This window comes from Antedon bifida, chromosome 10, assembly GCF_963402885.1.
Source record: "Antedon bifida chromosome 10, ecAntBifi1.1, whole genome shotgun sequence".
NCBI lineage: Eukaryota > Metazoa > Echinodermata > Crinoidea > Comatulida > Antedonidae > Antedon > Antedon bifida.
In genome coordinates, this window is record NC_136235.1 from 19,561,116 (window position 1) to 19,584,546 (window position 23,431).

The window sequence follows — 23,431 nt, forward strand, 5'->3', positions numbered from 1 at the left end:
AACGAAAACATTGTTTATTATGTCTTACAGACTATAGGCCTACTGTCTGCATACATAGACTCTCTTGTCCCATACGCGCTTTGGTGTATGCGCATGCCCAGACGAGTTTAAAAATTCCCATCTTTTCAGCCTTACTTTCGCGTGATACAGTTTTTATAAGGCGCGGCGCGAAAAAATGACTTTGTTATAGTTATGATCAATGAAATATTAATAGAGTTAATTGTAGGCCTATATTAATACTGTTTTCGTTTGCTTTACAATTTATTATATTATGGTCTTCTTGATGTTTATTTTTAGCTTGTAACTGAAATAATAGCTTTTATTTTTTTGTATTTTAAATTAATTAATTGTATTCGTGAATACTATTGTTTTAAATAACCTATACAATCGAAACGAAAGTTTCAACTCTCGTTAAACTTTACAAGGTCTTTGCTTTGATTGGATTGTGACCCATCTTCGATAGGCCTATGTAGCGCTGTGTAATTATTTTTATGCGTGAAAACAGTAATCATAATGATTATTGTTACGTAATTAAATTAATTAATTTTTAAATTATTTTTTTCTGGTGGAACTAGCCTTAAAGCCCTTTGGGCTTATTTATGTTTCTTGTGTGTATCTTATGAAATTAAAATTGAATTGAATTGAATTGGGCAATGTAACAGTAAAAAATACGGTGTAGACCGGTTCCATTTTTTCATTGCTGATACGAGTAGATAAATTTATCAACTCCGTGTTGTTGTTTTGTGCTCGCGAACGGCATGTGCTACACAACAAATATTAATATAACTATAATGTATGTGTAAACGTTCATATGTATGCATCAAGCAACTATTTGCATATCGTTTACGTTTATTGTTGTTTTAAATTATCCTCAGTCAAATGAAACCATGTTGGGTTCTTGAACTAGGCCACAATATTATTATAACTTTGGAAATTATTTCAAACTTTAACTGTCGATTAACATGTCTATTATGATGTTTCTTACTTCTAACCTATATTAGCTTGATGAGGTTGTCCTTTGTTTTGTTGTATGATTAGATCACATATTATTTCGTATTGAACGATAGGCTAAGGCTGAGTCATGTTCAATCATGTTCTATGCAATAAACATTTGTAAAATGTTCGTTTATGACATTAACGTAATAGTTTTAATCGTAAGATCAAGTCAATTTCGTTGACCAATTACTTACTTCGTGAATGAGTTATGTCTACTGGGCTTTTGTTGTTTAAAGAAGCTTTAAAAAAATTGTCTCTATTCATTCATTCAAAACAAAATTCAAAATATGATAACAAAATATGAAGCAAATAGTTTATGCGTTGTATCTGGAGAAATCAAATAAGCTCAGAGAGCTTTAAAACAGGTTCCACCAGGAAAACAAGGTTACAAAATTCGGATCAATGTTCATAGACAGAGTCAAACAGGGTTACAGACGGTACATAGCCTACACTACGCAAGAGACAAAGTATGGACGAAGACAAGACAAACATACAAATAAATAAGGGTAAAAGATAACTTTGAAATTGGTCAAGTTAGGGTGAAATATTAAGTTGGTTTGTATTTTGATATTAGGTATTTGTTGTATTTAACCGAATTTCTAATTTGACACTTGTATTTCCAAAGCTTGTTCTGTTAGTTGCTGTTAGTTGCTTATTACTTACTTTTTACTGGTTCATAATTTATTTTTCTTAGTTTTGATTGGTCAATTATTTTTCCATCGCAAGACTCTATAAATCCGGAGAAAATTCCTCCATGCTATAAATATGTAAATATTTAAATCCTGATATTGTCGAAATATTGAATGACAATGGCCCGTTTGGGCCGTTTGACTTTTCAGAGTTTTTATATTAACATGTAGGCCTAAAACTCTTTATATCATAACATCGCATAAAGCTTTAAATCGTATTGTTTCAGTATAATTATATTGGGGTTTCCTTAAATGTAAAAAGTAAAGTAATAAATTAAGGGGGAGTAACAATATGTAAAGCCTTTTTCCGTTAGCGAATATATTCGCGTGACTTGAACATTCCTGAGTTTATGACTTGCGCATTTTCCACGTCACAAAAAGTAGATTAAAATATTAATACGCATGCGTAGTAGTGAACACTTTCGATTCGCGGATATGGATTTAAAAAAAAATTAATAATACAATAATAAATACTTTTCATTGATATAAAGTGTGTTACAATGATATATAATCATAATTAAGATTATTATTGCTATAGGTAATGTGTGTAAATAAATGTGAGTGAATTATCTCACAGACACAAAATACAACTTTAAGAATTTTCAACTAAAAATACGATTGATTGATTAAACATTATATAATGTGTATTATATTGAATCTGTAAAGTGTAAATATACAGTATCTAAAGTAACATAATTTAGAGTTTTAGTTGTAGGTACAGTACTGTATGTACCACCACTGATTCACACTAGCATACGTGTCTGCGCAAACGCACGTGATTTGACTTATCACAGTAGAAAAATTGTCTACTTGTGATAGGTAAAATTCCTTCCGTTATTACAACCGGTGCCTTTACACTTTGTTGGCGGTTTGACCTGAACCACATTTGACGCAATTCAATATTCAAAACATACATTGTTAAAATTCGATTAACATAAGAATATATATTAATATCATATTGTTCCCGGCAAGTCTTTTATTATTTTCTATTGTGTTTTAATATGTGGATAACAATAGCGGTCACATTAGCAATCCAATTTGATAAATAGGCTTACGGACATACAGCCATTTTGATAATCTGACTGGCGCCATTTGCTACCGCTTTGGAGTAATACCATAGAGATATATCTTGATTAATTAATTCAAAAACATGTTTCATGTTGATTATAATGCATTGATATTACCAACCCAAGCTGCAGTAGCAATACAAGTATACAATCTCCTCAAGAAAGTCCAAAACACAGCGCCGCCTAGTATAATAACTTTCCACTTTTCCATCGGTTGAACTTTCGTCTTAATTTATAGTCTGGAAGATTATGATTTTAAAAATGGAAATTAAAAGGTTTTTAAAATTAATGTGTTTTAATGATAAGCCTATGTAAAACACAGAAAAATATGTATATGATGCACTGTATATTTACGTCAAAATTAATTACTTCTTTAGGCCTACCTCATTTAGATTTCTAAATGTACTTTTTCAATTTTGCTTACTCTTTTCAGACGATCTTTTTAGACACATTTTCTTAACTCTTTTATTAAAGATGTATTGTCTCCCAAAAACATTAAAAATGAAGATTAATAAAATCTTAAAGACTTTAAATAGGCCATTTTGCATTTATAAAGTTATTCACTTCTGTAAAAAAAACCTCAACAAATAATTATAACCCTTATAAAAAGAAACAGTAAATATTAACCAAAAACCATTCTCTGAAATTTAAGTATTTTTTGCTTTAAATTACATTTTTTTTCAGTTAAATATTTATTTTTCGATCCAGTTTTTGGTCAAAGTGAATAACTATTATGTGAAATTAAAATGGCATATTCATCAACAAAACTGAAAAAATATATCTTTAACATACCCTTTTTAAAGATCTATAGCACACATTTTCTTATGTCTTTTTAAGATCTATTACGTTCCTTTTTGCCTACTCAGTTTTTTTTTAAATCACCCTTTTTAATAGTGTTTTTATACGTTCTTTTAGACACACTATTTTACACTTTTCTTAAGGCCAATATCTCTTTTTATACCGTACTTTAGTTTAGTTAGCATTATATCAAACAATGATAGCCTATTGACTATTCTTTTATACAGTTCGATTCATTTTTGTAAATGTAAATTAGTTTTTACGGAATAAAATAATTGAGCAAACAATAAATAATAGGCTGATGAGACTATACGTGTACCCAAGATCAAAGACCAATAGGATGAGAGAAATTTTCTCCCTACAGCAACGAGGCAATGAAAGTTGGAAACGTTGATAATTTTATGCTATACCCTCTTCACACACCAATCTTGCTTATATTTTGTATTTTAAACGATGTATTTTATCTGTATTTTAAATGATGTGTTTTATTTGTATTTTACAACATTTTAACCTTTTCAACTCATTTTGATATTTTTATGTGAATTTTTAAGTTTGAATAAACAAAATTAATTTCAAACCATTTTTACTGTGTTTGGCCATGAATAAAATGAATACTGAATACACAGAGTGTGGACACTCGTCTGTGTACCGTACCGCCAATTCCATGATTACAATAAGGAAGATTGAACTCACCGACATAAAAATCTATTTGAAAAACGTGTTTCCGTTTGTATACACAAACTGTTGTTCTTTTAACTCATTCCTAGAAATTAACTATTGTATCACCATTAAGCCCTTGAACCCTTGTACAATGAATATGAACAGAATCAATTTTGTTGCCAACTTTCAGTGTCAATTTCTGTTGTCCAATTTGGATACTATTGCAATAAAATGTAAAATTAAATTCGCTTTAGAAATGTTGTTGTACATTGAACCAAATATTATTTATCAAGTTCATGCCTATAGCTGAGTTATACACATTTATAATCTGAATCTGTTTCTGTTGTCCAATTTGGTTATTGCACAAACATTTAAAATGGAATTCGCTGTAGAAAAATGTATCATATAAAGTTATTTTTAATAACAAAAGTGTATCATTGTTTGATGTTTATTTTTGTCCCGCCTGTGCTTGTACATTTAACAAAATATTATAGGCCCCTATATTGTAGATAATTTATTTTTCTATTTTGTTGATAATTTTGACTTTTGACTTGATATTGATGTTAATAACTTTAGGATAGAATTGTTTGTTATTTTTTTCCGTTAATGTTTTTAACTCATTACAACTTAAGTATTTTAAAATGCTTTACATAGTTTTTGCTAAGCACTAGTATTTAGACGAAATAAAGTTATCTTATCTTATCAAGTTCTTGCCTGTAGCTGAGATATACATTTATCATTTATTTTATTCTTCATGTTTTGGCAATTTTAGCGTGAATGTAAAAATGTAACCTTGGCAAAGCTTTCTAAAGTATCTTATTGATTGTAAGTAAATATGGATTGAGACATTATGCTGAAGAGGTTTTTTTTTTGTGATTGTGACCTTTATCGATATTTGTTTTCTTATGTTATTATTGACTGTCCTTGAGTGTTTTGTACATTAATGTTGATTAATGAAAATTAAGTATTGTTACTACCGTACTTTTCATAGCTTTAACATTATAGATACAATGACTAACCAACAGTTTAATAAAACATGTATATTGCTTTAGGGGCAAGACACCTCTACACTTCTAGTGTTTAAAAACTAAACATAGACCTACTCAACATTACTAAGCAGAGCATACAGAATACAATGAAAATTGATTTGACTTTTTGATTTGACTAGACCTTTAATGCATTATACAAATAATGTATATGTGTTGAATAGGGAGAATAACGAAGCGAAGTTGAATTTAAATATTTTCCCCATTCAACATACAAAATAATTATTACTTGTTTTATAACACACCTAGGCCTACTGTTAAAAAGTAATCTTTTATTCATTTAACCCGATGCTTCAACCTTGAATGAATGTCGATGGCTGAAAAAAGGCAGCGAAAAATGTTTATATATGAGAAATCGAAATGCAATGAGTATCTGCTGGTTCTCCAACCAGTCCATTTGAAAAACAAGGCCATAGTCGCGTGCTCAAGGTAGTGTTTACTGACCGACCAACCGACCGACATAGTGAACTGTAGAAATAATTAAAGCGCAGATGAGATAACTATAATTATGTACTTGAGGCTGATAGTTGAGAAAAATACAAGGGGAAGACGGTGGAAAGATCTTTGAAATGAAATAGCGAGTGGAGTGGACAACGGCTGAAGAGAACACAAGATGCTCCACTATACATCAGTCCACTGTTCACATAAAGCTTATATTAGTTATTATATTAGTGTTCCCGCTAATAACGCCAGCAAGTACTCAAACTCGGTTCCCACTAGGACGTAACGCAAGGACGTAGACGCAACAAAGCGAATTGACCAATCAAAAGCGACAGTTTTACTAAACCATCGCTTGCGATTGGTCATTCGGTTGCGTTGCGGCTTGCGTCTTATTGGGAACCAAGCTCTAGTAAGTTTTCCCCCACCACAAGCCTTTTTTCATCATAGGTAGGCCTACGGTAGTGACTTGCAGAAAACACAATGTGTATGTTTTTATTACGCCTGATATACCTACTACTGAGCTCTACAATGGCAATACCATTCAAGAAATACATAAATAGTATGGGTGCAACAATTACACAACAATTACTTCCTATAGTTCACTAAGGTGGACCACAGTAACCCAGTTTATGGCCTTAGTTCATAAACATCCGACCTTCATAATAATAATAACAACTTCAACATCTGGAATACACAAAAAAATAAATATACAGAAGTTAAAGAAATATGATGTGTCTGTCCTATAATATGATACCATTGGGTTTTAATGCGAATAATGAAATATCATTTACCGGTGTTTGATGTAGGAAATGATGTAGTTAAACAGAGCAGGCTAATGACATTATTTACATTAGGCACTATTAGAAGACAGAAATTCATTGTCGAGCTACGGTATGGGGAGCTTCTGACAGAAATGGTAGAAGGGGGAGGGTGGAGGAGGTTTCTTAAGAAAAATTCTGATGAAATGATTACACAAATTAATGATTTTGAAGAGACGAAGGTAGGGCATATTACTTGTCCCAAGTCTGTCTGTATTGTATCTTTTATGTTAGTCCACCAGTCGACGTTTCGATTTTTATCTGCATTGTAATTATTATATAACTTCTAGTGTATACTAAAACATGCATTTACCGTATTTTCTATGTAGGTCTGTAAGTTGGCACTTGCAGATATCATTATCAAGATCTGAGTACAGTTATGTCCAAGATGTTGGAGTGGAATTAAGGTTAGATTGCAATATGGCCTTTAATACCAGTAAAGCATGGTCTAAAAACACAGCTTTGCTTTATTTTACTTCTAGTTCGAATCCCGCTCAACGGTAATATGGACTAAAACAGTTACATTCTTTTATCCTTACACTATATTTGATCAATCTATTTTAAAAATTAATATTCTATTTTTTTCTTTACTTTGTCAGTCACGGTTCGTAAGTCCCAAATTCACACTATCTATAAGATTAACGTTGTCATGGTTTAGTCGCAACATTGACAATGACATCATCATTGGTATTCAGTCCTTGTCGTTTCCCCCGGAGCTTGGAATCATACTAGGATTGTCAGCAAAGGTTTACTAAAACGAAGACAGAGCTTTTCTGATCCGATTGCAACTTATTTCAATGAAATTGAATATTCGCTTATGTTTAGGCCATCAGATGAGACCTACAATTATAGACCGAGTTGTTCCCACTTCACAATGGGTGTCGTATTAGCTGACAGCACATCTAACTCAAAACGCTTAGGCCCGCAGTAATAGTCTCCAAAGAAACTACTAAATATCGGCGTCTGCTGTCAAAATATATTTATGTTTTGGAGACGATAACATTTTAGTATTAATGCCTTGTGCGGTTAGGCTGTATGTATGCATGCAGTGTCGCGAACTAGACTGGTTAAGGTCTATTTTTTCGGTCTGTTGTTTTTGTCAGTATTGTCAGTCACATATAAATTAACGTACAGAGACAAATACACGTACAGTACTACCCCTTGCAAACGTAAGGACGTAACGTAAGCCGCAACGCAAGTTTTGACCAATCACAAGCGATGTCTTTCCATGGGCATTCTCTTGTTCATTTATGATTTTAATGGTCCGAATAAAATAGCCCCACACTTCTGTGACCAATAATAGGATAGAAAGAAGAACATGATTTTGTGTGTCGTCATAACACCATTAAGATGACGTCACTATATAATAAGGATAGAAAGAAGAACATGATGTTGTATGTCGTCATAACACCAATAAAATGACGTCATAGTAGAGAGTAATACTGATGTTAAGAATAAAACAACAACACGTGATACTGGTTGGTTCGTTAATTTTCGAACGTACATTCAATGTAAATTGTCTGCAATCTGAAGCGTGGGATGATATCTGGTCTATAAATAGATATTGTAATTATTCGTGAACTACTTTACGGTTCAGTTCTGCTTTCAACCGATAGAGGGCATCTTGTGGTTCCCAAACGTTTTATAATAAAAAATATGATATATATACAAAATTAATTAACACTGAACTGTATACATTAAATCGAGCTGCATTAAATCATGACAATGTGAGGACGTTAAATGTAAATAGGTTGGCCTCGAGGATGATATAGACCTACAATGACGATAACACCCAGACGACCTTGATATAAGCATCGGCGCCAATAACGTTGGGGACGACGTCGCCAACGCCAATAACGCCATCGACAACACCACTAACACCACCACTAACACCATCGGCAACGCCAACAACACCATCGGCAACGCCAACAACACCATCGACAATTAACCGACCGAACCGAACCGACCATGGAGGAAAAAATAAATTTTTTCCTCCATGAACCGACCAAATGATGATAATGATGCCTACAACGATAACGCCAACCGATCGACACTGATAGCGCATCACGACGTGTCGATACGACGATAACGCCATGGTGATGTCAACACTGACGTTAAGACGATGTAAACGTGAATGATGTAAGTTGACAAACGCACAACAAGGCCTTGAAAATTATAATAATGTTTCTGATAATATTTTTCTAGGTAAAAATACGGGGAAACGTGCCTACTGCACCTACTAACAATAATGGTAATATATAAATAAAGTAATTTAAAGTAATTTATTGCAACAATATTGAATACAATTAAAAATCATCGTCAATTTATGAAATAAAAATTGTAACAAAAAGAGCTACTTAAAATTATGTGACTACGTTCATATTATGTCATTATGTTACACACCCCTGGGTTAAGGTGTCACTTATGCCGTAGAATGTAATGATATTAGTGTATTACAACCTAGCCTTAGGCCTAACTTATACAGTAGTAACAAAGGACACAATTTGAATAATAGAAAATAAAATATACAAGAGGAACGTACGTCTATTGATTTTAAATTCTACTCGGGGCTTGGCATGTGTCCTACACTACTAATGTATTTAAAATAAAATCAGGGTGATGTGCTTATAAAGGGTCCTTCGTTTTTTTAGGAATGTTGCAGTGCTATGTTTTTTCCGGTGAATAATAAATTAACCTATGAGCAGAGCCTAACTCTCTATAATGAACGGGTTTTTAAAAGTCTGTATTTAATTGAATTTGTCTTTTCAAACAGTCGTTGTTTCAATGTTTGTCTGGGTGGAAAATACATACATTATACGTATGAAACGCCATATATGCCAAAATATTAACTAATTAACATGATTTTGTTTTGTATTATTATCATTTATTATTAAATCTTATTACAGAAAACGAATAAATTTGTTTTTGATAGGTCACAGAAAATTCTACAAAACATTTATAAATTAATCAAATTAATACAATATATTGTGTTTTCTGCTGAAGATCTAAAATGATGATGATAATAATGATGATAAAATAATGATAATAATGATGATAATAATGATGATAATAATGATGATGACACTGATAGGAATCTGATACGATAATAATAATAATGTTAATAATAAATGACAATGATAACGATGTAATACAATGGTGATAAAGATCATGTGATGACAATATTAATGATACGGATCTAAATGATGACGATGATATGATATGTGAAGATGTGATAATGAAAACGTCTCTAATAAGCTCTGTCTACACTATCAAACTTTATGCGACAAAAAAATGTGATGTGCCCATATATTATGGACATGTTGATGTCATATCACTACCATAATTGGACATATCACTACCATATTTGGGTACATCACACTAGTTTGATAGTTGTAGACAGGGATTTACAAAGGTACATACTGTAGACAGTTTTATAAGATGTATAAGAAAGGTGATCATGCGACATGAATAAGTTAGATAACAATAAATAGATAAGAAGATTACTATCGTCCGCTTTCTAGTTGACATCGTCTTCGTTTTTCTCTTGCCTCTACAACACAAGACAATGTTCTTCCGTTTTTTCTTGACTACATAGCCAGACAAATTTCCTTTTCGTTTTATACTAGACACCTGCAGCCAGAATCAACCTATGTCATGTATTCCAGATCAATTCTACACTCGTTCGTATCCGGCAGGCTTTTTTTTGGCTAATTTTTGTATCTCAATAGTTAGTTTTATATTTAAACAATTTATCATCGTCAGGTTGACGTGTGGTTATTACCGATACAATGAAAAACGCCGCGTAGGTATATCACGGCTAGAGACGACGACGGAATATACTTGGCTTTTGGGGCAGATGATAACCTATTTTGTCAACATTATATTAGCTTACTCTTAGCAGCATATTTGCTTTGTAAAACGCATAATACGTGTGTATCTGAAACTCTTAATGTTAACACCACCTAGAACCAACCTAAAATCCATGCCAAAAGGCTTCTTTGCTCAGGCACCATAGATCTGGAACCAACTTCCTCGTTCTATCCCCTTTTAAATTCAAATCTCTCCTGAAATCTCTTCTCTTTCAATAGCTATCCTTTTCATGTTGCGCTGTGAGACTCTGGTAAAGAGCGCTTTATAAATGTTCGATATTATTTTGCTATAGTCTTTATATATATATTTATAGTCTTTAATATTATAATAATATTATTATTTTAAACTTTGACGAACAGAAGAAATGTGGGTGGTTAGGCCTACATCTTATAACGTGGCCTACACTATGCGACTCAAAAACGTACACCTTACCGCCTAAAAATACCTATTATTTACTTATCTCACAATACATTGTTAAATGGTTTGCATGACTACCTCACCTTTATCATTGTTAAGCCTATAGTATGTTTGTGTGGTACGAGGGTTCTCATAATAACGCTCCCTGTAACGCGCCCTGACTTTGAGTACCGCTCCAATCACTGGCCGCAGCTCCCACCACCTGGATTAACGCGAATACCTGAGGTACACCTGGAGTACATTCAACATACCTTGAATAAGGTCATAGAAGCTCGCCATACCAATCATCATCATCACTCATAGGAATTTTCTGATAAAACACGTGAGTTGAATTGTGCTGTAAGTTTGTTTAAAACACATATTATTAGCTAACAGTATAAAAAAGTTTATAACCTGAAGAGGGCGCTAAACACATATTTCCTTTCATCAGACAAGTTTGTTTAAATTTAAACATAGTACAGTACAGTAAAACATATAACAAGCATGATGAGTACATTGTAAAATGTACATATACATTTTGTTTTTACACGACACTGATAACGCGTTCAAATGGTGCTACAATAAAGGTACGTCTTTTGTACGTGCGCGTTTAAATGATGATAAAAATGGTACGGCTTTTGTACGCGCGCAATCAAACGATGATAATAAAAATTAACGCGCGCGTTCAAACAATGATAAATAAAGGTACGTCTTTAATAAGCGCGTGTTCAAACAATGATAAATAAATTACGTATTTTAAACGCGCGCGTTCGAACACTGATAAAGGTACGTCTGTTATACGCACGCGTTCAAACAATGATGCAAAAGTTTTGTCGTGTTACCTCACTATGACTATTACAGGAAATGGCTTATTCAACAACAAAGTAGGCCTATAACAATAGGATTTATTATGCCAATTTGACCAATAGTATATACTCATACATCAGCAAAACACTTAATTACAACTTGCAGCAATGACGTCACAACAAAATATTTACAACTGATATGCTCTAATTGTGATAATTAAATGAATTATTAAATTATTTATATTTCTTTGTTATCTTAATAATTGCATAAAATGGTGTAATAAAATAGAAAATATTGAATACAAATTATAATTTAGAGAAATGCATATCATAAACTTATAAAGTATCGTAAAAAAAGCTGTTAAAATAACGGAGATTCACAATATAATATGCAGATGTCCCGTAATTAGATCACTAAGCTTTCATATGATAGTTGATATACTCATTTCACTCTCAACGCGTTACGGTGGGAAACTATAGTCACGCATTCCGTTAAAAAAAATAACTAGGGATATCGATATCGAATACGGTACGCATTTTATCACACATTTTAATGTACAATTCGGGAAATATCAATGATATTCGATGCTTTTAAAATTGTAATATTGTGTATACCAAGTCCGGGCGCGATTTTTTTTGTACATAAGTTGGGGACCCCGTATGTGAAAGAAAACTGATGTAGGAAAAGAAGTATCGCAGTCCGGACCCGGTTCCGTGAACGGACAAAATCGGACGACTGTGGTAGGCCTACATTGCGTACGGAATACTACTTACGGAAACAGACCGACTGGATCTTATCTAAGATCGGGATGACGTAGTCCTACTTAAAGATTAATTATTATCTGCTAAGTATTTCAACATTTAATTCTAGGAGATACGTAATTTGATCTAAACAAACCCAGCTATATAACATCAAAGCGCATGAAAGCCTGAAGCACAGCTTTGTTTTTTACGAAGACAAATAAATTTCCTTGTATCTTTTACATATACCGTGGTAAGACATCAAATTTTAAGCACCATTGAAATATTAAGCACCAATAATTGACACTGTGCTAATACTATTAGATCGTACTAAACAATCCTTATAAATGAGAAGAAATGTTATTCACAGTTTAACAGATATCGGTAATAAAATGAACAATACATGCGCCTTATGTCAAATTGTTCTCCCCCCAATCGTCATTCCATAAAATATTTTTCTCAAATTTCAAATCCAAAAATGTAAGACCTACATTTACAATACGTATTGCGTAAAATGAATACCCTGACAAACTCGTAACTAATTCTTAAACGGAAATACAAAAAATCAGGAAAGGATTCTTTATCCTCTAGGCCTATAATCCCGAAAATACTGTTTATTCTTTATAATTTTAATCAACAAAACAAGGCAATTTCAATCCATTCGCTATTATTTATACTTCATATTGTGATGATATTGACAATTATAAATCCAGTGTTTAATATAATCTGTGAAGAAATTTTGTAAAATTGTTCCAAGTCGCATGATTCGTAAAAATTCAAAGTTTAATCGGTGACGTCAATGATCAACGGACAGACGAACTCCGAATGCCTGATGCCGAGCGAGTAACTCGGATATTTTCGTCTAGTTCCGCTAACATTCTCCGGACTATGAGCACCTGGTCCTGGTTTTTGTGTGCCGTCTCCGACCGAGTCGTGCCGACCAAGCATGGAATAGCTAGGTTTCTTTACGTGTACGCTATTCGGGTTTATCGCGTTGTATCGTCCAGGGCCTGGAGTTTTGGCAAGATCTTCGAGGTATCCACCGACTTTAGATCGTCCTGTCATTGAATAACTTGAACTCGACTGCTTGTTAGGTACCTTGCTGCCGTGTAATGGCGGCAAGCTGTAGTTATTTGCGGCAGGGCATTGGTCACGTTTTCGGTATCTGGTACGAGCTGCCATTGAGAAGACTGGTGCATGTTTCTCTCCTTGTGGATGGCACTTTTGAGGACTATATGCGTATGGTGATGGCGTAATAAACGTATCTGTAGAAATAATTATAATATTTTTTAACAAATTGTGTCTTTTGTGAGAATATCTTCCGTTTTTAAATGTCAAACATAAAACTGTGTAGATTTGTAATTGCAAAAATCATAAAATAATACACATAGGCCTACTCATAAATTAATATTTTGTAATTTATACAAATACTATATTATAAAGGAAGATATATTCCAATGTTTATTTATCTGTACATATAATTTGAACGATTTATTCAAAGACAGAAATATATAGGCCTATATATTTTTCAAAATTCTTGCATGTATTTTGTATCATTTTCGTATTATTTAAACCCCTCTTTTCCTACATATAAAATTACTTATATACAGTAGAAAAACGATAAGATAAAAACTTACTTGGGTCTCGCTGTCTTCCCAATATCGAGTAAGAAGGAGTACCATCTTTACCGTGCCTGGTAACTGATGGGTTTATGGAATAACCTGGGCCTGGACTACTATCTTCCTTAAACACTGTTAATGCAATTATAGAATAGTTCATGTTATTTATGTACTAAACTAATACATGAGTAGTCCACATAGAAAAATATATAGGCATGTAATTGTCGAGTTAAAAAAAAGATAATTAAGAAAAGATAAAGAGTACGGCTGTCCAATGGTGCGTTATTTTTTAATACAATATAAAACAGTAAGAAACAGTAGTGTAACATACTTGCATTATTTAGTCGTTTACCAAAAGAATAGGAGGGTTTCATATGCTTTGTACAGTCATGTTTGGTATATCCACACGTACTCGGCAGTGCGTACCTGCCAGGTCCTGGACCTACAAAATAAAAAACAAAAGTTGTTTTACCGACCATTTTATACTTTAACTTAATAATAATTAAATATATGCCTATATATATATAATATATTGATAAGATAAAATAATATAGGCATATATATATTACAGTCAAGTGTCAACTCAAAAGTATACTAACTAGGCCTAGGCCTGGCTTAATTTAGGGCCTTTTAATATTAGGCCTAATTATTATTTAAATTAGAATACATTATTCTCATATAGGCCTGGGCCTATTCTTTTATTGTAGGCCTTTAATTATAATAATAATAGTATGGTAAACATAAACTACTCTATAGATAGGCCTAGCTAGCTAGTAGCTAGGCCTGACCTTATAGACACTACTACTAGCCTACTAGGTTAGGCTTGGTTTGCATAGATTGGCATGGATAGCAGCCCTGACTGACTGGCTGGCAATAAATGCAGCCTGCATTTGAAATAATTAAAATCAATTTTAACTCACCTCTTTCCCTGGCAGCGATAACCGGACTTTGCTTTTCTTTTTCTTCACTCATGACGTAAAATTATAGATTAATAATAAAATAAACTGGTAAAAATCCTAAATCCTAAATTATTTCTACTTCAACGATTAATTAATGAGACACTGACCTAACGTGTTAATTCACCTTATAAAGGATCAGCGTTGTTATGTAACAACTTACCAAACACTTGCTGCTGCTATGGACGCGCTACCATGTGCTACCTTAGCAACTACAATAACTATAGAAAAGTTGACAGTTTTATTTGAATAAATTATATAATATATTTATTTTTATTACATAGTATAATAAAAAATAATATAAACAACGTAATTTAAATTTATTTAAAGTTAATAATACGTTTGTAAATAAGATAATAGATGTAAATTAAGTTAAAATGAACATATTGTGTATTGCAAAATGTCAACAAAACATCCTGTAACGCGCACGTCTGGACTACGAAGACTATTAATAAAGTAGATGTTATTGAGGGCGTTTTGTAAGCAAAATGTCGGACATGGATGATGATTTCATGTGCGAAGAAGTTGATTATGATTTGGTATGACATCATATATATCTATTATTTTAATTTAGGATAAATCCTTCATTTAAAGCAGTTCTTTAAGTTAGACCATCTTAATTTCTAAATTTGTTAACAGATAAATATATACCGGGCATATTCTGTCTCCAGTCTAGGCCAGTCGCTATAACCGGACACCACGGGCGTATACCGGCGAATGTTGGTCCTAATCGGCGATAATGGGAGAGGCCAGTGTGATAGTGAGGCCTAACTAAAGTGCACTCCCTTATATGATAATTTGTAATCAAAATATTACCGTTTTATTCGATTGTAGCATAACGTAACTACTAACTATACATTATTACTCAGTTTTAAAGAACTTTTTTATCATTACATTTCCTTTAAAATTTAACCAATTTTCTTCACGCCAAACTGACATAAAACTTTGCACTCATTCTAAAATATGTAGTTTAATATGTATGCTGTATTCACAGCGTTATTTCTCCAAAGGTTACTATTATTGTGTATATTCATTTCTTATATTGAGTATGTTCATTTCTTATATTGTGTATGTTCATTTCTTATATTGAGTATGTTCATTTCTTATATTGTGTATGTTCATTTCTTATATTGAGTGTGTTCATTTCTTATATTGAGTATGTTCATTTCTTATATTGAGTATTTTCATTTCTTATATTGAGTATGTTCACGTCTTTCTTCAGGAATATTCAGAGGAAAGTAATTCAGAACCAGATGTTGACCTAGAAAATCAATATTACAATTCAAAAGCTCTAAAAGAAGATGATCCAAGGGTGGCATTGGACAGTTTTCAAAAGGTACATTTTGGCAATTTAAAGTAAATGTTAAACCGTAACAGATATTACGGTACCTGTACAAAATAGAAATAGTGTCAGATTTAACTAACAAACTATATTATATAATTTACTGAGAAAGTTTAGATATTTTTTGTTAATATTAAATTATACTGGGCAACCTCTTCAGTCAAGGACTGACCTCCCAGTTATGATCAGTGGCTGTGTGTGTACTAGTACACCGGGGTAACCCTCTACTCGTCTCAAAAGATGCACTAGGCTCTTTAAAGTGCACATGAACTAGATGTGTACAATGGACCTATTGTTTATAGTCTTTATCCGAAAAGACTCGTTCTACCACCAGAACCATTGAATTGAAATATTTTATTTATACTGGCCGACCTCTTCAGTCAAAGACTGGTCTCCCAGAGGGCCCAGTTATGATGAGTGGCTGTGATGTACTAATACACCGGGGAGCGAGTTAGTCTCAAACCCTTGCTGATGTTATGGCTATGTAATTACGGTTCCACTGTTTTAACCACTTGGCCAATCACTCACTGTTTAAGGATACACTTGCAACTGCCTATTGTAGCTTACCTAAACCTGTATTTTGTTTGTGTTACAGGTTCTAGATCTTGAAGAAGAAAAAGGAGACTGGGGTTTCAAAGCACTAAAACAGATGATAAAAATCAACTTTAAACTGGTATGCATTTTTATCATAACGGCTATTAAATAACATACAATTCTAAAATGATATTTAATTACCAAATATGGTTGCAAGGCCCATCATGTGACCTCAGCTGTTTCTACTCAAATGATGATACATGATAAAGATTATCAATCCTGTAATTGTTGATTTGGAAATGAAATTTAAAAAGAAATCTGTTTGTTTATCTTTTTAAAGGGAAATTATGAAGAAATGATGGGCAGATATAAACAACTGTTGAAATATATTAAGGTAAATATTTGTATTCTAATATTATTATTAGTTTTTCATTTTTAAAATAAAAATCATTTTTTCCTTTCTGAAAGGTAATGAGTAGTTACAATTGATTTTGTTTCACAGCTAAGGTATTATGATATTACAATTTCTGTCCACACTATCAAACTTTATGTGACAAAAAATGTGATGTGCTCATATATAGACATGATGTCATATCACTACCATATTTGAGCATATCACTACCATATTTGGGCACATCACTTTTTCTGTCAAACTAGTTTGATAGTGTAGACAGAGCTTTACAAAGGGTTGTACTGTATTGGGCATATCGCTACCATAGTTTGATAGTGTAGACAGAGCTTTATTATTTAAATAGATGGTTCAATTCAGATATATGCTAATTAGTTGTGTTTTTAATATAGAGTGCAGTTACAAGGAATTATTCAGAAAAATCTATTAATAGTATTCTCGACTATATCTCAACGTCAAAAAACATGGAATTGTTACAAGAATTTTATGAAACTACACTAGGGGCACTACGAGACGCAAAAAACGATAGGTTATGGTTCAAAACAAACACAAAGGTATGGCTTATGTATAACAAAATATTGCTTTTTTTTTAGGAAAGTCTATCCTACTAAACTTATTAAAATATTCTCGCCAATCAACTCATAAATCATTTTATTTCTAAAATATTGTTTTGCATTATCTACTCCAGCTTGGTAAATTGTATTATGATAGAGAGGAATTCACCAAATTATCAAAGATTCTCAAACAATTACATCAGTCATGTAAGGTAAGTATTTTGTGCCCAGCTTACCTGGATAAACCAACGTTAGCCTCTTTCTCCGAAGAGAGGAATACATTACTAAAAGAAGAACATTAATATTTATGCACCTTGAGCACTCGTGAGTGGTATGTGTGCTATATAAATCTATATTATTATTATTATTAATATTTATTAAAATATCACACCCCCATTGGATAATGGTATAGTCCGTTACCAGAGTGCCTCAAGTGAGACTTAACATCATTTCTTTTCGTAACACCATTGGATGTTGTCTTTTTGAAATGAAAACGAATGAATTAAGAAATTGAGAAAAGATGCATAAATAAATGAACCTACATTTTGTGGTTAACATGTGGAATAGAAAGTTAAGCGTAGAAAACAATTTAGGTTTTGAATATGTGCTTATAAATATTATATTTTGCCTACAGACAGATGATGGTTCAGACGACTTAAAGAAAGGTACGCAATTGTTAGAAATCTATGCTCTAGAGATCCAAATGTATACAGCACAGAAGAATAACAAGAAACTAAAAGCATTGTATGAACAGTCATTGCAGATAAAGTCCGCTATTCCACATCCCCTCATCATGGGGGTTATAAGAGGTAAGATGTTTTGTATTTTATATTATCCCAGTATCTAAACATCTGATGTACCATGATGGGAAGGGCTTGTTTACATTACATTCAGTGTACATAAGAGTTATATCAAAGTTAACAGCAAGTAGCTACAACCAACTTACGTGAATAGAATAAAGTTAAGAGAGACATTCAGCGAGTCAAATGGCCGAGCTGTTAAGGCAGCGGCGCCGTTCACCATACTTAAAAGAGCCAACGACATCGGCAAGGGTTCGAGGCTGACTCGCTCCTAGTTCTGGTGGTGGAACAAGTCTTCTCGGATAATGACTATAAACCATTGGTCCAGTGTACACAGTTATAACCTGTGTGAACTGGTTCACAACATAGTCCTGTATCAGGGGGATTACCACCTATCTGATAGGACAGTGATTCATTTACCATTAGTGATCCCTGGGGACATGTGCATAAAGACATGAAAAATTTGCTGCTTTTCGTGCCTAAATAAATCAACCATTTTGTATTCCTCTTGTTTACTTTTCAGAATGTGGTGGTAAAATGCACTTACGAGAATGTGAATACGAGAGGGCACACACAGATTTCTTTGAAGCTTTTAAAAATTATGACGAATCTGGAAGTCCTCGACGAACCACGTGTCTAAAGTATCTTGTACTAGCAAATATGTTGATGAAGTCGGATATAAATCCATTTGAATCTCAGGAAGTAGGTTTATAACTTTTTTCTATAATAAATCCAAAGGCAAATTACTGAAAATAAATGGCAATGCTGTGGGTATCAGTGGCTGGATCTCAATGGAGATGCAAAATAAAATAAGCAAAAGGCTAAATCAAAATGATAAAGTAAAACAGCCAGAAAAACTAACAGAGCTTTCGGGAAAAACCCTTTCTATAATAAATAAATATTATAAGAACAATAGAAATGTACCTATCTGCTGGTGGTTCACACTGAGCTTGTATTCTGGTCGAGTGGCACTAACTCATTCCACATGTTATACACATCATACATGTGTGAATAGAGTGCCAAAAACCAGGTTAGTCCATCCACCAGACTGAATCCATGTGTCTGCCATACATACAGTAGATTTGCACTCCATACAATACATTAAATTATGATAATTTAAGTGCCTCCTTTATTAGATGAATTGTACTGCTGTATTTATATTTGCTTTATGAAGCTGAATTAATCCTTTATTCTGTTATCCAATAGGCCAAACCTTACAAAAACGACCCAGAAATACTTGCAATGACGAACCTAGTCAGTTCGTACCAAAATAACGACATCAGTGAATTTGAGAAAATACTAAAAACAAATCGACAAACTATAATGGATGACCCATTCATCAGAGAACATATTGAAGGTAAGGCTGTTTTTATTCACCTTTGACCTTGTTGGTATCATATAGATAGAACCCATCCTTTGAGACAGCTCTATTCAGAGGACACTCCTATTAAGGGGACGCTTTCATGTGAAACGAACCAGAGGAAAAATATGTTTTTAAAACTTTTGCCAACCGCTATTCTAAAGGCACCTCTATTAAGGGAACACGTTGTTGCGTTCCAAAGGTAGTCCCTTTGTTTCTTTGTTAATGGGTAAATGATGTAAATGGGGGAATAACCTGTGACTTTCTTACCACAACTTTCTACTCCCCTAAGGGTCCATTCATGTCGAGTGCTGCTACCAAACGGCACACGTTTGTCTGAGAGTAGTAGTAGTAGTATTAATATTATATTTTTATTCTACATTTTATTTCAGATTTACTTCGAAATATTCGAACACAAGTATTAATGCAGTTGATAAAACCATACACACGCATACATATTCCTTTTATTTCAAGGGTGAGTAACTTTCTATGTAATATTTTATTGTTTAATATATTGGTTTAATTTTTATGTCAATACTATGTGTTACCATGTTATACGGCCTCGTGGCAGAACACCTTTCTGGTGAACAAGTTTTTTTTTGTAAGGATATTATTATTATTAGATAGCAATCAAGCTCAGTGTGATATGATGATTTATATTATAAATGTATTTATTTTATTGTTTAAAAAACCAGTTGTTCTCTTGTTGCAGGAGCTAAATGTAGATGTTGCAGAGGTTGAAAGTTTACTAGTCCAGTGTATTTTAGACAAGTAAGTATGTTTTCCATTTGTATGCCCAAATATGGTAGTGATATGCCCAAATATGGTAGTGATATGCCCACATACTGTATGGTAGTGATAGATGTAGAGTTCTGCCTCAGCAGGAGTATGCTCCCAGTGAACTCAGGATGGACAGTGGCATTATATCTTTGTATTTTGTTTCTGTATTTTAATTGTACTGGGCCCTCTGGAAGAACAGTATAATAACAACATTACACACAGAAAAAATTAGTTGTAAATAAATATTCTACTTTCAAATATAATTAATTTGTATCATTTTTTTTTTTAGCACAATTGAAGGAAGGATAGACCAAGTGAACCAATTGTTAGAGCTAGATCGCAATGCCCAAGACATGGCTAGATTCCAAGCCATCGACCGTTTGGCCACACAACTCAACTCTTTACAGCTAGCAGTAGGGAACAAAATGGCTTAAGACACTGATTATTTCATACACTACTATTTTGCCAATAAGTAAATAAATCGCAATTCAAAATTGTGAGCTTTACCCCCGTTTTAAACCATTGATTGGTTTTGCTGATTCACAAGCCATGCGGATGACGAGAATGGAACGTCGGGCTACCAGTGGCAGAGGTAGATTCACGGCGTTGATATCACTAAAATCTGTTAATTGTTGCAGTGATGTTTTTCCTAGGTGTTAGATCGTACAAGCCTAGAAGCTACAACTAGTCTAGAGATTTCTCTTTGTTTTAGTCTGTATGTTGATGATATGTAAAGCTCTGTCCACACTATCAAAAAAAGTGATGTGCCCAAATATGGTAGTGATATTGCCAAATATGGTAGTGATATTGCCAAATATGGTAGTGATATGACATCATCATGTCTAGATATGGGCACATTTTTTTGTCGCATAAAGTTTGATAGTGTAGACAGAGCTTATGACAAATTTAGCATTAATCAGTGGTACCACGTTCTATATTCAAGAAAATTCAAGATTCTGTCACCATTTCAAATGTCGGGTGAAACCCCAAAATTTATTTTCAAGATTAAAAACATATTTTTACTTCAAACTTTTATATACTTAAAACATTTTACAAATACTAACTTATTTACTGCTTTTTTGAAAAATAAATGTTTGCAGTATAAATATCTGTCTGCTGCCCCCTATATATTAACTTAAATCAAGATAATTTATTTAGTTTTGTTAATTTTTTAATACTTTACAATAAAAAAGCAAATTTGATATTAAAACATGGACTAACAAGCAATATATACTGTAAGGGGTTTTGGTCTTATTCAAATAAATTAAGCTTTAAAAAGCTTCAAATTTTGTTGAGCTATTAATAAAACTAAATACAAAAAATAATAATATTTTGTTTAGTATTTTATATAGCATTTGACTGAACGAAATCATATGGTTGAGAGTTATATTCAAACCTTATAAATAGGACGGATTTAGATGTCATACTTGATTGGACAATCAAGGCCTTTCTTAAGTTATGTGCACTTAGAAACAAGAATGGTGCATTTAAGGGTGGGTTTCCATTAGTCTAGGTGACACTGGGCTTGGAACTCTCCTTCAATACTCGTCATGGTATTGTGCATTAAGATCAGTGTAAGTTTGAGTCGAGGTGGTAGAATAAAAGAAATGAACAAATATTGAATGTTTTCTGGTGCAGGAGCTGATTCAAAGGGGAGTCGGTCCGGGCCCCCTCTAAATGTCACAAATTGTAATGCAAAAGATAGGACATCAAATTAAGCTCAGCGCTTCATTTCACTACTTTTAGGCCCTAAGCCACCACTATTTCAAAATCCTGGATCCGCCACTGGTGTAAAGTACTGCATATGTTTTTATAGTACCACCTATCTGGTGGAAAAGACCTATCTTCGCTGAGATGTAGGGATCTCAGCAAGAAAATGCCCTTTAAATTAGCTGGTCAATATCACTTACTGACTCGGGACGCCCTTAGCAAAATATGGAAATGCGACCCTGTACGACCAACCTAAAATGTGCATTATTTATAGTATGTCCATTATCTTCCTTTAAGTTCCATCATTCCGAGTGGACATTCATTAAATTTAAAATGTACTTGGTCAATAATCAATATCCACTAATGGGCCAAAAATGGAGCAATTATCTACAAACTGGTCAGTGCGTGATAGACACTACCAATAACGAAGAGAAAATACATGCAGCAGACTGCTATCAAACATACAGCTCATTCAGGCTAAAGCTCTGTCTACACTATCAAACTTGAAGTGACAAAAAAATGTGATGTGCCCATATATGGAAATGTCATGTCCACTACCATATTTAGGCATATCACCACCATATTTGAGCATATCACACTTTTTTTGTCAAACTAGTTTGATAGTGTAGAGAGAGCTTTATCTGTGGCGAACGACTGGTCCTGTCATTGATCAAGGGTCAGTGCCAACCTTGCCCAGAGGAAAGGCAGAGCAGATACTAGATGCAGGGGATGACAAGAATCAGCAGTACTGGTCCTTGTAACCGTGATACTAGATCACACATGGTGGCCATTGACTGTATACAGTTAACGTTAACGGACACTGCATGCTCAAAACAACATCACTCCTGCATCCCACTAGACCACTATCATATACTCCTGCTGATTTCAAATGCCCGATGGGACTCCAGCCCCATATACAGCATCAGATATTGCAAGCTCTAACTGGGCCCAATGTTGCCCTGAGCGTTCTCATCATTGGCCAATCAAATTATCCCATCAAAAAAGCATGCACTTTTCAAGTATAATACTATACAGAAGA

At 33.3% G+C, this 23,431-nt stretch overlaps 2 protein-coding genes across 2 annotated transcripts; one reads left to right on the forward strand and one right to left on the reverse strand.

The window, feature by feature from the left end:
• Positions 1–11,673: 11,673 nt before the first annotated feature.
• On the reverse strand, positions 11,674–15,013 carry LOC144853936 (ciliary microtubule associated protein 1A-like). The gene is made up of 4 exons (XM_078711805.1): positions 14,868–15,013; positions 14,279–14,389; positions 13,966–14,079; positions 11,674–13,593 (listed from the first exon to the last, which is right to left on the reverse strand). Exons 1-4 carry the CDS (start codon positions 14,917–14,919, stop codon positions 13,112–13,114), a joined length of 759 nt encoding a protein of 252 aa, XP_078567931.1. The 5' UTR covers positions 14,920–15,013; the 3' UTR covers positions 11,674–13,111.
• Positions 15,014–15,382: 369 nt separating this feature from the next.
• On the forward strand, positions 15,383–21,985 carry LOC144854719 (COP9 signalosome complex subunit 2). The gene is made up of 12 exons (XM_078712673.1): positions 15,383–15,442; positions 16,126–16,239; positions 16,841–16,918; positions 17,120–17,173; positions 17,581–17,742; positions 17,877–17,954; positions 18,377–18,551; positions 19,066–19,244; positions 19,749–19,899; positions 20,295–20,377; positions 20,615–20,673; positions 20,972–21,985. The coding sequence occupies exons 1-12, from the start codon at positions 15,392–15,394 to the stop codon at positions 21,114–21,116; spliced, it is 1,329 nt and encodes a 442-aa protein (XP_078568799.1). The 5' UTR covers positions 15,383–15,391; the 3' UTR covers positions 21,117–21,985.
• Positions 21,986–23,431: the final 1,446 nt, after the last annotated feature.

Coding starts and splice junctions, on each gene's coding strand:
- LOC144853936 (XM_078711805.1), bottom strand. CDS start 14,919: ATGAGTGAAGAAAAAGAAAAGCAAAGTCCGGTTATCGCTGCCAGGGAA. Junction 14,080..14,278: donor TAAACGACTAAATAATGCAA/GTATGTTACACT, acceptor TTGCATTAACAG/TGTTTAAGGAAGATAGTAGT. Junction 13,594..13,965: donor GGGAAGACAGCGAGACCCAA/GTAAGTTTTTAT, acceptor TTATTTCTACAG/ATACGTTTATTACGCCATCA.
- LOC144854719 (XM_078712673.1), top strand. CDS start 15,392: ATGTCGGACATGGATGATGATTTCATGTGCGAAGAAGTTGATTATGAT. Junction 17,174..17,580: donor AACTGTTGAAATATATTAAG/GTAAATATTTGT, acceptor TTTTTAATATAG/AGTGCAGTTACAAGGAATTA. Junction 17,955..18,376: donor AATTACATCAGTCATGTAAG/GTAAGTATTTTG, acceptor TTTTGCCTACAG/ACAGATGATGGTTCAGACGA.